Here is a 13,425-nt window from a genome sequence, read left to right as displayed (position 1 = left end):
GGCTATAGCTCTGACCTAATCATTAAACATTATCCTCTTCCCTCATACACCTGACAACACTAAGCTAACCAAACAATTCTTCACTCAACTGGTTAATTACTGTAATTGTTCAGTGGTACTTTTCACTTGGTCTGGGTAGAAGAGACTAGCTATGGTAAGCAGCTCTACTAGGAGGACACTTCAAAATCATGCCAATGTTCTCTAGTCTTGGGAATCCTTAGCTACTGTACCCTGGTCTTCATCTTGGATTAAAGTCTCCTTGTTTGAGGGTACACTCACACAAACTATTCTAGTTGTTTTCTTTTCCTCTTAGTTTTTTCATATCTAGTTTTTTCTCTTCTTAGTCTTTTTAAACAGTGTATTGGGCAAGCTTAATAATAGGGCCAAGGATGCCTGATGGTTTATCAGGAGGCTGCCTTTTCCTTATCTGATCCTTTACCTTCCTTTAAGGTGTTCATTTTAAAATACGCTGTCCTTTCTTCAACTGAAGAGGCTATCCTGAAGGGCATAAAGCCTTGCATGGTATATCAGCTCCCCATTCTTGACCAATTTCACGAGACATTATGCCCTTAGTTTTTGAGTTGTATGAATTGCTCTATATATATATATCTGTGTACATAGTTTTAGTTATCACTATTGTTAAGTTTGTTTTCAAGTACAAGATGACTTTTTTGTTATTTTAATTCTTATTCTGTCTAGAAATTGAGCAAAATCCTGAACCAGTGTGCCCTAGACTTCGCCAGTGTCGTCTAATGTACTACAATATTTGTGGAATGCATGGTAATATTTGAAACCTTACAGTGGCCTCCAGACAGTATGCGGTGACCGGAATATTTGCCACCTGAATTTTCACCATAGGACTTTTCATTTTAAATTTAATATAACAAAATCATCTTCAAAAATTAATAAAGTAAACAAATAGTTAAGTACTTCAAGAAATTAGAGATTACTTAAAAATATCTAAACATGTATTTTCTCATATGAACAAACAATTGCATCTACTTCTTAGGTTTTAAAATATTTTTGTCAAAGCAGAATATATTCAATAACCATTATTCAAGCCCTTCTACAATGCTGCATACTGTGAAAACTAGCCGTGGAGGGGAAAATTTAGTTGATAATGCTAATTTTGTTTACAGAATTGACAAAACCTTGGAAATTAAAAAGTCTTGGATGTGTGAAGTAAGGGAGCTGTCCAACACGAAGAGGATAGCGCTGCAGAAGATGAGGATCATTGATCAACTGCAGGAGTCCTGGGCTAGAAGCAGAAGGGGAAGACAGGACAAGAGAAGACTATAGCCCTTGATGTTGCAAGTGCTTGCAAAAGTCTTTCTGTCTACAGATTACCCTCAATACATAAGGAAGGTCACAGCATCCTTAGATGCGTCGTCATCTGTAAAAAGTTTTGGGTTCCCACTTTGGAAATGGAAACCTTGCTCCTGCAGCCTCACTCTGTCCTTGCCCTAAGGTTAATACAATGTCATCATCATTCTTTGATTTCCCCCAGAAGAGGAAGACAGAAAAGGCTTAGAAGACTCAGTACCAGAAGGAGAAAGGAGAGGTTCGGTGTTTTTTCTTAACCTTCGAGAAAGATCCCAAAGGAGAAGAATTTCACATGGACTACTTCCTCTTCTTGCCATACTCCAGTCACTGGTAGGATAGCCACTCCTTACACTCCTCACAGGTAATAACAGCATGCAGTCATGAACCCTGCAAGAGGAGCACAAAGAATGGGGATACATTGAAGTTCTGCTCATAAAGGTTCCGCACCTAACTGGGAACAGCAGGGCAGGATCGCATGCTGGCATGTGGTTTCTCCATTTGCCAAACACACAACAACCTGCAAGTAAAAAGATGTGTAACAAAGCCAAGTTTGTTAGCCCCAAGAGTATGTTTGTACTACTCAGCAGTTGAAGTCAAAGTGGCTACTCGGTGAACTGGTGGTGGGGGGGAGGGACCTTCCCCACTACCCACTAGTAATTACTTACTTACTTTTACTTTTAGGGGTTTATTTCTCGCCCTCCACCAAACACTAAAGGTCTGTTCAGGCGGGCCTTGGTGTGTGAAAAAATAATTTCTTTCCAGTTAATATTTTGCTCTGTATCGTTATCAGTTATTTCGCTAGCATTTGTATTCAGGCTTAATAGTTTTCAGGTCACTATTATAACACTTTCTAAAAAGATAAGTCTTCAGGTTTTTCTTGAAAGCTGCCACATTATTGCTATTCTTAACATCGAGTGGAAGGTCGTTAAAGAGTCTCGGTGCAGCATAACTGAACGTTCTTCCTCCTATTGCATGATTCACACTAATTTCGAATAGTCTATACTTCATTATAAATCATAACAGCCAAGCTTCCAGCTCCACTGAAATCATAATCCAATTCAAGGAAAAAGATTTGTATTTGTGTAGAAACAAATTAACCCTTTTACCCCCAGGCTCTTTGGAAATTTCCAACCCTTAACCCCCAAGGGGTTATTTTTTCCCCAGCACATTTTGCAGTATATTTTTTTTAGATTGCTCTAACAGCCTTAATTTGTGTCATAGAGAGGTCAGGTTGGTCTCATTCTCGTGGAAAATGCCTGAATTTTCTCAAAAAATTATCAAAAATATGAAAAAAAAAAATTTTATAGCATTTTTTTGCAAGGACGTACCGGTACGTCCATGGGGGTAAAGGGATGAGTTTTGTGAAACGTACCAGTACGTCCTTTGGGGGTAAAAGGGTTAACATAATATAATGTTTTCAAAATCAATTTCATACTGTGCGACAAATTATGAAGAATAAATAAAAAAAAAAGTAAAGCAAGCTAAGAAAGCATCGAGATTGCAATACATTACTTACAAAATTGTCCATTCAGGTTTTGAAATATTTTGGCCTGAGTATCTAGCTTTATCTTTAAACGATCCCTTGATTTTTTATCCAGGAAGACTTTTGTGTAATACAACTGGTCATCATCAGTATTTTCTACTTTTTCTGCTGATACAATCTTGTAAACTTCAGGAGCATAACCAATAAATCCTGTTGAGTAAACAAAATATCATTTTAATTTTCTTCATAATATATTCCATATGAACATACCCAAATATTTATAAAACTCATGCAAAAAAACAATATTATACACATACCTCCTGAATTCAAATATTTGTAGCCAAAGGAAACCCTGGGATATTGAGTGGCAAGATTGCTATTTGGCCAGCAAAAGTCCTCAGCACCAAACACAACTCGAGCTTCAAGACTATCAAATTTTTGAAGGATTGCATCTTTGCCATCAGTAAAGATGACATCATAGCTGTAAACATAAAAAAAATCTGTAAGGGATTTTGAACCAGTGGTTTAATTCCTCGATACACATCGTTTTTAAAATTACTTTTTTTCTACATGTATTAGTGGATCAGAACAAGCCTTGAATTCAATTTCTATGGGAAAGGTAATTAACCAGCTACTGTATAAAGCTGAAATGACAAAAGTACAGTAAAGTCATTGGCTATATTCAGTTATTAATTCATTAAAATAGTTTTGCATGAAGAACCATATGACAAATGACCATCGCCAATTGTGCAATTTTGACATAATATAACATAGCTAAGAAACCCTCAGATGAAAGCAAAGGCTAGAAGTAAGACAATATTCAAGGCAAGACCCTTGAACAATCCCTTGTTCATGGGTACATAGTTTTACAAAATCAATATGAGAATGTAATGATTTCTGGCCTAAAATATTATGTAGTTAACAATTCAATTAAAGTTCTTGTTATTAGTTTTAAATATAAACCACAACCTCAGCTATGATGGTCTGTAGGGCCAAGATGTCAGGGCCTTATGGAGGAGGGAGTCTTGGTGGGACTTCCTCCATCTCTCTGCAGCCTGCTCGACGTCCCTAGGCTCAAACAACGAGAAACCCTCCAGAGAGAAGTTCCGGGACCTTGCAATCTCAACATTAAGGACCTGGTGATGGAACCTCTCGGCTACTGAGTCCCTATGCTTCAGGATGGTGTTGGCCCACAAGTTTACAACTTAGTGGGCCAGGAACTCGATGGTACAGGTACCCAAGAGTAAGAAGGTCTCTATCGCCTTCCTGGCACTTTCTTTGAAGAAATCCTCAGTCCGTACCAGGATTCCTAGGGATCCCAATCAGAGATCCAGACACGAAGTAGCCTACATGGCATACTTCACTACCTTCTCCTGGTTCAGGATCTCTGCAGCCGAGAAAGCAAACTGACGACTGGAAAGCCTCTCCCGAGAGACCCCCTTCATCAGTTCCTCTGGTGAATGGTGGAGAGGAAGAACCGGGTGGGGCTCATCCAGGACCTCATAGTATCTCCTCTGCTGTACACCCAGAGGTGGAAGGAGCTTAGAGGATGAGCCCGATCGGAAAGATGCAGAGTACTCCAAGAGCCGAGTGGCAACCTTATGCCAGGCACTCTTCAGTCCCTGAGACCAGGGCAAAGCTGCACTAGACTTCGGCGGCTTACGAGTGCCTAAGACCCCCCCCCCCCCGCCTAACTAGCAGGAAAGGTAGTTACCCCTCGCTAAATTCTACTGGTTCGTCCTTTCAGCTTTGCCGAAAGTAGTACCCCTATAAATAGCATAACGCCCCAACCATTCAATATCATTCAACAATTGCAAATACTGTACAAACTAAACTAACTAAATGCACTTTTGAGTTCATTCACAGCTCTGCTCAAAGAACATTTATGCAATCTATGACTAGTGCCTGATGCAATACTGAGTTGCCTAATAACAAGATGAAGATGACAACGGGCTACGACATGAAATAATATTAACAAAAACTATTTCAACATTGACCTCTCTCTCTCTCTTTCTTTTGACCACATATGAAAAACTTATTCTAGTTATAAATACCATATATTTAGTCTAGATATAAATTTTGCCCTGATTTAAACTAATTTCCCTTTATTTAGCACTGCTACATGTAAACACTTTTGTCGTAGTAACGTAGGCCTTTGTAGCATTTCCATACGCTACAGATGCTACTCTGCCTGATGAATGAAGTTAAACTTTTTTTTTTGTTCTTGCTTTACTTTACTTTGATGGCTGCTTTTCCGGTTCCATACAGCAAGAGAACCCAACTCTCTACAGGACCTCCACTGCCATTTTACCTTGTTCATTCACAGTATCTATCTTTTCAAGTCACATATTGTTCATTTACTGTTAAATCGTCACTGTCAAAAGACTCATGAAATAAGAAAGTCTTCAGCTTCCTCTTGAAAGCCTTAATGTCTTCAATCATTCGAATGTTTCGTGGGAGCTTATTATATAGTCTCGGGGCCCCATATTTAAAGGCTCTGGAGCCTAAAGTGGACATAAATCTAGGTTCCAACAGTTTGAAGCCATCTGTAACTATTCTCGTGTCGACACGATTTGTTGGCTGCGCAATATGTAGCAATTCTCTAGTGTTTTGGACGACCAGTTCTGATAATTTGGTGGGTTATTGTACATATTTTAAATTCAATTCTCGCTTTAATCGGCCGCCAGTGTAAATCAATTAGTATAGGGGTGATCCTTTCTATGAAGTAAATTATTGATATTTTTAAAACAATCCATGCATTTAAAAAGTAAATGTAATTACATCACGTGTAAATCCTGTTAGTTATAATAATTTATTTAAATCATAAAATAATTAGAAATTTCTAAAATAAATTTTAATAAAGCTAATAAAATAAAGCTGAAGTGCTGCAAAAATACCTAAACCATTAACTTTATTTCGATTAACTTGAATATTTCTTTCCGTTTAAGGGAATTCCCCATTTTCTATCCCAAATAGCATTTCTGAAATTTAATTTTAAGTTTTATTTTGCTATTTAGAACTTTTGTTATTTACAATCAGAATCAACCTACAGGAATATCTATACATTTGCTTACCTCTTTGTAATGCGTAGTTTTCATTGGAGTTACTGCCATACGATCTGTTTACCTCGCGTTAAAAGCTTATGGCACGTTTTCCAACAAGACGGAACAATATTCCCATAATAAAGAGCGAATGGTTAGGTATTCGCGTAGGAACAAATCCATATTTTAACCCTTTTACCCCCTAAGGACGTACTGGTACGTTTCACAAAACCCATCCCTTTACCCCCATGGACGTACCGGTACGTCCTTGCAAAAAAAATGCTATAATTTTTTTTTTTTTCATATTTTTGATTTTTTGAAAAAATTCAGGCATTTTCCAAGAGAATGAGACCAACCTGACCTCTCTATGACAAAAATTAAGGCTGTTAGAGCAATTTGAAAAAAATATATACTGCAAAATGTGCTGGGAAAAAAATAACCCCCTGGGGGTTAAGGGTTGGAAATTTCCAAAGAGCCTGGGGGTAAAAGGGTTAAAGAACGAAAGGTTTGTCTATGAGTAGGAAAAAATACCAATAATGTACTAACCTGTCAGTAAATAAGATGAGCTTTTTATCATCCTCCTTATACTTCTCCAAAGCTTCCTTTAGAAGATTGATCTTGTGGCCACCTCCCGCTAAATTCATATCACCCCCTTCCCAGGAGACCCCCATGCCTAATACCTGAAGTGTAGAAAACTTTTAGTCTGTAGATTTAAATAATACAGGCATGTGTATAGAAATATATGATGTACTAGTACCATACTATACCTGTTCATAGAAACTTTTGAAATGAAATAAAAAAAAAAGTTATGTACAGTAGATCATTTCTAAACACAAACCAGTCTGTAACATATACATTTTTCATTCACATTTTCTTTGCAGCCTATGTTATATTTTGTTTTAATCTTAAGGAAACAATTCTTGACATCATGTTTACTCTTACCAACTATCCAAAATATTTTCAAAAAATTTGTGCTATTGTACACTAAAACAAACTTGAAGAGCTCAAGTGATTAAATTGATGGTTACTTTCTGGAATATAATAAAGTAAATTTTCATTCATTTTCATTCTCCATAAAAATTAAACATTTTTTATGAAGGTTATATTGTGCCGCCACTCATAAAATTTTATAACAATTCCAATGTTCATTAAAAAAAATTCTGCAGACCCTTGACAACTGAACAAGTTATTATACATGGCTTTTAAAGAGATATTTGAAGTCCTTTCAACAACTTATCCTTTTTCATTGTTTCATCTTCCAAGAAGGATTTACCCAGCTGGATGGAAATTGTACAATACAACAATTACAGATCAATATATAACTCAGCAGAGTCTAACATGTCTCAACATTTGATATTTAACCGGTGGTGGATTCAGATGAGGAGGAGAGCTGATGAACGGGAGGTGGTATCCAGATCAAAGGACCTCCACCATCCATTTTTCTGCCCCATGATACCAGTATCACCTCAAATTGCCATCATCGTCACCTCCTCCTACGCCTATTGACGCAAAGGTTTTTGGTTAGATTTTGCCAGTCGTCTCCATCTTGAGCTTTTAATTCAATACTTCTCCATTCATCATCTCCTACTTCACGCTTCACAGTCCTCAGCCATGTAGGCCTGGGTCTTCCAACTCTTCTAGTGCCTTGTGGAGCCCAGCTACCGTTTGGTGAACTAATCCCTCTTGGGGAGTGCGAAGAGCATGCCTATAGCATGACATAGTGGAAAGAATGGCACCCCCTAACAGAGTCATTGTCCTTAACTTTTTCCCCTGCCTCTTGTACGTCCTTGGTTCTGGTGGGCAGAAAAGGGCTGGTCCAGTACCTTTCTGAGGATTGATGCTTGAGGTCGGATACTGCCCTTTGAAGCTGGTTTATGGGGCTGTGAAGTTGCTTTAGCCTGACCTGAGGTGGAGGCGGATGGTTGCTGAAAGGACACAGCTCAATGTAGTAATGAATCCCGACTGTCCTTTCTCCATTTTTCTGTTACTGCTTCTACCTCTGCCGCTGGAAAAAGGGCAGGGTCCTTAGGAGAGGAGTTGCGAATGTTTAACCCTTCTTGGCAGCTGATCAGCTTGTGAAACTTAAAAGTCATGGCACCCAGACGGTTTTCTTGGCAGCCAATCAGCTTGTGAAACTTGAACGCCATGGCACCTCTACAGTTTTCTCGGTGGACAATCAGCTTATGAAACTTAGAAGTCACTCAAATGCTTAAGCACCCAATTGGCCCATTGATTGGCTGCCTAGTGCATTAGGAACTATACTGCCCTTGCCCACGTCAGAAAAATGTCTTTCAGGGCTTGCCTCATGTCAGGGTCGGGCAAGTTTTCGGTGTCAACTAAGTAGCCAGCTGTTCCTGACCAGTGGTCAATCCAAGAGGCTGCTTCCGCGGTCACCATGGCTTTGGGATCCATACCTGACGCCTCTGCCGCTGAGAAGATGGACAATACTGCCAGCCGCTCTAGCGTTTCACCTGGCATCAAGGTAGATTCTGCAGGATTCAGAAAGAGAGGGGAAGAGAAAGCCTCCCGAGGGCAGCAATTTGTACTTCTGCCTCGTGGAGGCTGCAAGAATCAAGGGGGAGGATTTTCCCACCCTCAAAGACTCGTTCTCTCAGGAAACTTGGGTATCCATCTTGTCTAAAGCTTCATTGGCCGGGATTGACCAAGGAAGCTCCAGACATGGTTTAGAGCTAAAAGGTGCTCAGCAAAGGCGGCCAATAGCTGCCTCCCTACCGTAAGGAGAAGATAGAGCCTTTCCTAAACAATTAACCCTGGGAATACACTGAAGAATTTGGAGGAAGGTCAAGTCAGACTCATCCTCCTTGGTATCCAGAGGTTTCGCTCTAGCTGGCTGTGGAAGAATTCCTTCAGATTCTTCCTATTCGTAATCAGGTTCATCCCTCTCGGGAGCCGTCCACGGTTAGCCTTGAGAGAGGTCATCGTTAATAACAACATCCCTCCCTTACCACCCTGGCGGATGATTGAGATGCACAAAGAATGGAAGAAGAGTCTTTGTTGGGTTCTTAACGGACTGAGAGACCTGGATCCGCTTTGGCATCCTCGGATCCGTAGGATGGTATAACTTGGGGTCTGTCTTCCAGTCCTTATTCTCTTTGCAGAGGTATGTTGCTGCTAAGGCAGAAAGGTGACTTCAGGAATCTTCCTGTCCCTTGGGGATATCCTTAACCTGAGCAATCTGTCGGTCACCTTCACCCTTCCTTCAGCTCTTGGGCGATGGGGAGTGATCAGAAGCAAACTTGATTAATGTTAGGTAGTAGTTGTCTACCATAGAGATCTACTTTGGAGAGAGAGAGATCCCCACCGAGTCCTCACTCGGGTGTCTCCTCTAGGAGTGTGTACTCAGTCTCTCCCCTATTATGTCTCATGATGTCAAATTTAATAGGAACAAGATGCTGGTCCATGTATCTAGAGTTGGATTCTGGAAGAACTGGTCTGAATAATCTCGGCTCAGGGGCAGGAGATGAAATAGGGGAGGGATATCTGACGTGTTCTGAAGACTAGCATCTAGTTGGCGAGGTTATGCAATGGGTACTGTAGGATATGCCACAGCGTTTTACGTTTTTAGTTAAGTTGGCGCTACACGTTTTCTTTGTTGATGATAAGGATGAGGGGATAAGCGAGCGTCGGGATTGCCTGATGTTTGTTTTGTATTTAATTATATACTTATGTGCACTATTTTGAATTGAATATTTCTATTGAATGGAAAACTGTATACATTTTTTGTTTACTTTTTTATATGAAAAAGAAGTATTGAGTTGGTACTGAAAAATATTGTATTGTTATTGTTGGCATCTGCCCAAAAGGCCGCGATTTATGCCCGCCTTGGCGCCTTTGTTAGTTCAGCGTGGGCAGGCTCTGGAAAGCACATGAAATTTCTGCATGCTGTGGTTCTGCAGTACTTGTGGTGTGCTGAGCTGCCCAGTGTACTCATCATAGTATTAAGTGACCAGTGTTGCTGTTAGCTAGGAGGCTGAATGCATCTGGTGGTACAGCAACTTGTACCAGTGGTTATCTGGGAATTTTAGTATTAAAATCGGCGTCTGGAAAATGTAAGTTTATTTTCTATGTTAAGTGAACCTTACCTGTGGAATTACTGTATTGTATTTTACATCATGTGCATTATTTTGTATTTACATGATATTTACAGTATATATATTGTTTTACATGAATATTTACATTATTTTTTTGTATATTTATTGCTGCTTTTGTTTGCAGCGTCAAACCTCGCTTCTTTGATGGAATATATGAACACCACAGAGGAAGAGTGTTTGACTTCACCCTTAGTAAAACGCCGATATTCAGAACGTAGCTGCACTGGTGGTGCAGTGTTCTACAGTTTGACGAATACTCCAGCCTGGGTCAAGTAACGCCAGCGTGGGACAAGTGGACTTCGTCAGGCTTGTGTCTGCAAGGATCGTCTGTTGTAGCCTCTATCATCTGTCACCATGTCGTCCGTTTCAAGAGCTTCAGCAAAGACCAGCCAGTCGGCACTGCGTGTGCGCTTGCTTGAGGCGCAAGCAAAGCTTAAGCAAGCTGAGGAAGCAAAACAGCTAGAAGAAGAGGAATTGGCTTTGGAAATGCAAGCCAAAGCACTTGCAGCTGAAGCTGAAATGCAAGCCAAAGCACTTGCAGCTGAAGCTGAAATGCAAGCCAAAACACTTGAAATTGAAATGCAAGCCAAAGCAATTGCAGCTAAACGCAAGAGCCAAGAAGAGATTAACGGCCTGAAGTTAGACTATGATAAACTACAGGTAGAGTATGAAATACTGTCTGAAGTTGGAACTTCATATGCTGGTTCCGCTGCTAGTAATGCTTCACAACGGGAGAAGAGGGACTCATCAGTTCAGTTGGATGTCAAAGGGATTGAGCAGTGGAGAAGTGATGTAAATTCTCACTATGAGAGTGGGAGAATCAGCAGGGCTCATGAAGCAGATGTGAATCCTACAAACGTCCACAGTGTGACGTATGACCTGAAGGGTCTTAAACATCATTCAACTCCATTGGCCCCAGATGCGACGCCTTTTGTGCCAAGACGTGTTCCCTTAACTCGAGATGTGTCACAAGCAGATCTGCAAACTTCTGAAATAGTAAAGGCTCTTGATTGTACACTAGCTAGTCAGCAAGAACTAACACGACGAATGCAGCTGCCACAGATGAAGCTGGAGCGTTTCAGCGGAGACTTAACCAAATTCTCCATGTTTAAGAATTCTTTCACCTAGATTGTGGAGTGTAATACCGACGACCCTGCACGAAGGCTAACTCATCTATACAACTGTTTAGATGGTACTCCCAAGAACCTGATTGAGAACTGTTTCCATCTACCCACTGACATTGGGTATGATTGTGCTTGGGAGATATTGTGTCGTAAATACAAGAATGACAATGACCTGTCAGATGCTTATGTCAAGAAGCTATTTGTTTGGAAGGAGATTAATGCAGGTGATATTGATGGCCTGGAAAATTATGCTGCATGTTTGAAGACAGTTAAGGCAGCACTTGGTAATAACTACCATCGAATAGAGCTTCAAGAAACAATGAAGAAGATTGTTGAAAAGCTCCCAAACCAACTGAGAGTGAGATGGGTAGCGAAATGCGAGGAACATAAGTTCAAGCTTCCAGCTCTAATAGAGTACATTGAGAAACAGGCATGTATTGCCAAGCATCTCTCTTATTATGAGTGCGACCGTCGTACCCCGAAGCCTACTGAGAAGCCATCCAAGCCTGTCAGGCCTAAGACCTTACCTGTGCACCACACGGCTTCACCAGCTAGAGGGAAATGGTGTCCCTTCTGCACTAAGGAGGACCATGAACTTAAAGAGTGCTTCAAATTTGAGAGGTTGAAGCTTCCAGATCGCTGGGAGGTGATAAAGAAGGCAAGATACTGCTTCAGGTGTCTTAATGGTGAACATTCATATGCAAAATGTGAAGATGCATCCATCTGTGAAAAGTGTGGATCTCACAAGCACCATACCATGCTGCATAGTCCACCTAAGACTGCAAGCAATACAGGTGCGGCCCATGTGGGAGGCAAAAGTGCTATCGGGGGCGGTGAGAAGGCAGTTGGTGCTACAGAAGGTGGCGCGACTGCTACAGCTGGCAAAAGTGCTGCAGCCCCATATGTGCAACCTATGTTCTCAGTGTGTGCAAGCCAGTTACCTAAGGGAAGAACAATGCTGAAGATCTTACCTGTTCTCGTAAATGGCATCCATGCAACCTATGGATTCATCGACAGTGGAGCTGCCCCAACATTGGCAGCAAGAAGCCTGATAGACCGAATGGGTCTCAAAGGAAGACCATGTAACCAGATCATGGCAACTAAAGCAGGGACTTTCACTTGTAAGGAAGTTCTGTCCCTACACATTGGTAATATTAATACTGATGAAGGAGAGCATGTGACCGACGTGTTCGTGGCTGACAAGATCAATGTGTCTATGGACCATGCCATGAGTCAAGAATGGCTGACCAAGTGGCCACATCTGAGTGACCTGGAAGTAGGAAGTCTACCTGAAGATCATCGTCAAGTAGAGCTAATCATTGGGCTAGACACGACATTGAACATTGGCTAGACACGACATTGAACAGAGTGATTCTAGACCAGCGACATGGGCTGAAGGACGAGCCATCTGCCTACCTGACCAAGCTAGGGTGGGTTGTTTTCGGCCCAACAGGACCCAGATCAACTTCAGGTCCTGCCCCTCTGTTCCATGTGTGCACTGTGGATGATACAACAGAACTTCTGCAACGCAACTTCAACCAAGACTTTTGGGAGAAAGAGACACTCTCAAAGATAGAAGATTCTTTTGAAGACAAGAGATTCCTGTCTTTGTTGGACGAAACTGTTGTCCAGACAGATGGCAAGTATGTTGCTTGCTTACCCTTTAGTGACACTGAGCCTCTACCTAATAACCGTGCCATGGCAGAACGTAGGGCTCACTCTTAAAGAAGAAATTTGAGGCAAATGAAACGTACAAGACTATATACGTTGAACAAGTAGAGAAGTACCTTTTGAAAGGGTACGCTGAGCTTGTCCCAGTCGACAAGCTGAATCGCAGTGATGGCCGTGTGAACTACATGGCGCACCATGGGGTCAAACACCCTACCAAGGACAAGCTTAAGGTCGTCTTCGACCTTAAGGCTAAGCATGCTGGGACCTCACTCAATGACCACCTCATGCAGGGACCAGATCTCACAAGTAGTCTTGCTGGAGTGCTGCTGCGCTTCAGGGAAGGACAACATGCTGTTACTGCGGACATACAAGAAATGTTCCATCAAGTCAAGGTGCCAGAAGACGAGAGGGACTCTACGCTTCCTGTGGTGGCCAGGTGGAGACACCAATCAAGCTATTCAAGAGTTCAGGATGACTTCACATGTGTTTGGAGTGCGATCGTCCCCAAGTGTAGTCAACTTCTGCCTCAGACAGGCAGCACTGGACTATAGTGACAAGTATGGTGAAGACGCTTGCCATGCCATACGACGCAACTTCTACGTTGACAACTTGTTGAAGTCAATGGACAGCGAGGAAGACTGTATCCAATTGACAAAAGACCTCATTGGACT

At 41.3% G+C, this 13,425-nt stretch overlaps 1 protein-coding gene across 2 annotated transcripts in view; it reads right to left on the bottom strand.

Moving 5' to 3' along the window:
- Plod (procollagen lysyl hydroxylase) overlaps positions 1 to 13,425 on the bottom strand; it is a 432,367-nt gene that overhangs the window by 404,974 nt on the left and 13,968 nt on the right. For both annotated transcript variants that reach the window (XM_068346696.1, XM_068346697.1), the window contains exons 3-5: positions 6,394 to 6,527; positions 3,124 to 3,287; positions 2,840 to 3,016 (exon numbers count right to left, since the gene is read on the bottom strand). In XM_068346696.1, coding sequence (XP_068202797.1) covers positions 2,840 to 3,016; positions 3,124 to 3,287; positions 6,394 to 6,527 — 475 coding nt within the window. The remainder of the gene's footprint in view (positions 1 to 2,839; positions 3,017 to 3,123; positions 3,288 to 6,393; positions 6,528 to 13,425) is intronic.

The sequence above is a fragment of the Palaemon carinicauda genome, chromosome 22, assembly GCF_036898095.1.
Source record: "Palaemon carinicauda isolate YSFRI2023 chromosome 22, ASM3689809v2, whole genome shotgun sequence".
Lineage (NCBI taxonomy): Eukaryota > Metazoa > Arthropoda > Malacostraca > Decapoda > Palaemonidae > Palaemon > Palaemon carinicauda.
The sequence above is the reverse complement of the archived record's forward strand: the minus strand, read 5'-3'. Positions and strand labels throughout refer to the sequence as shown.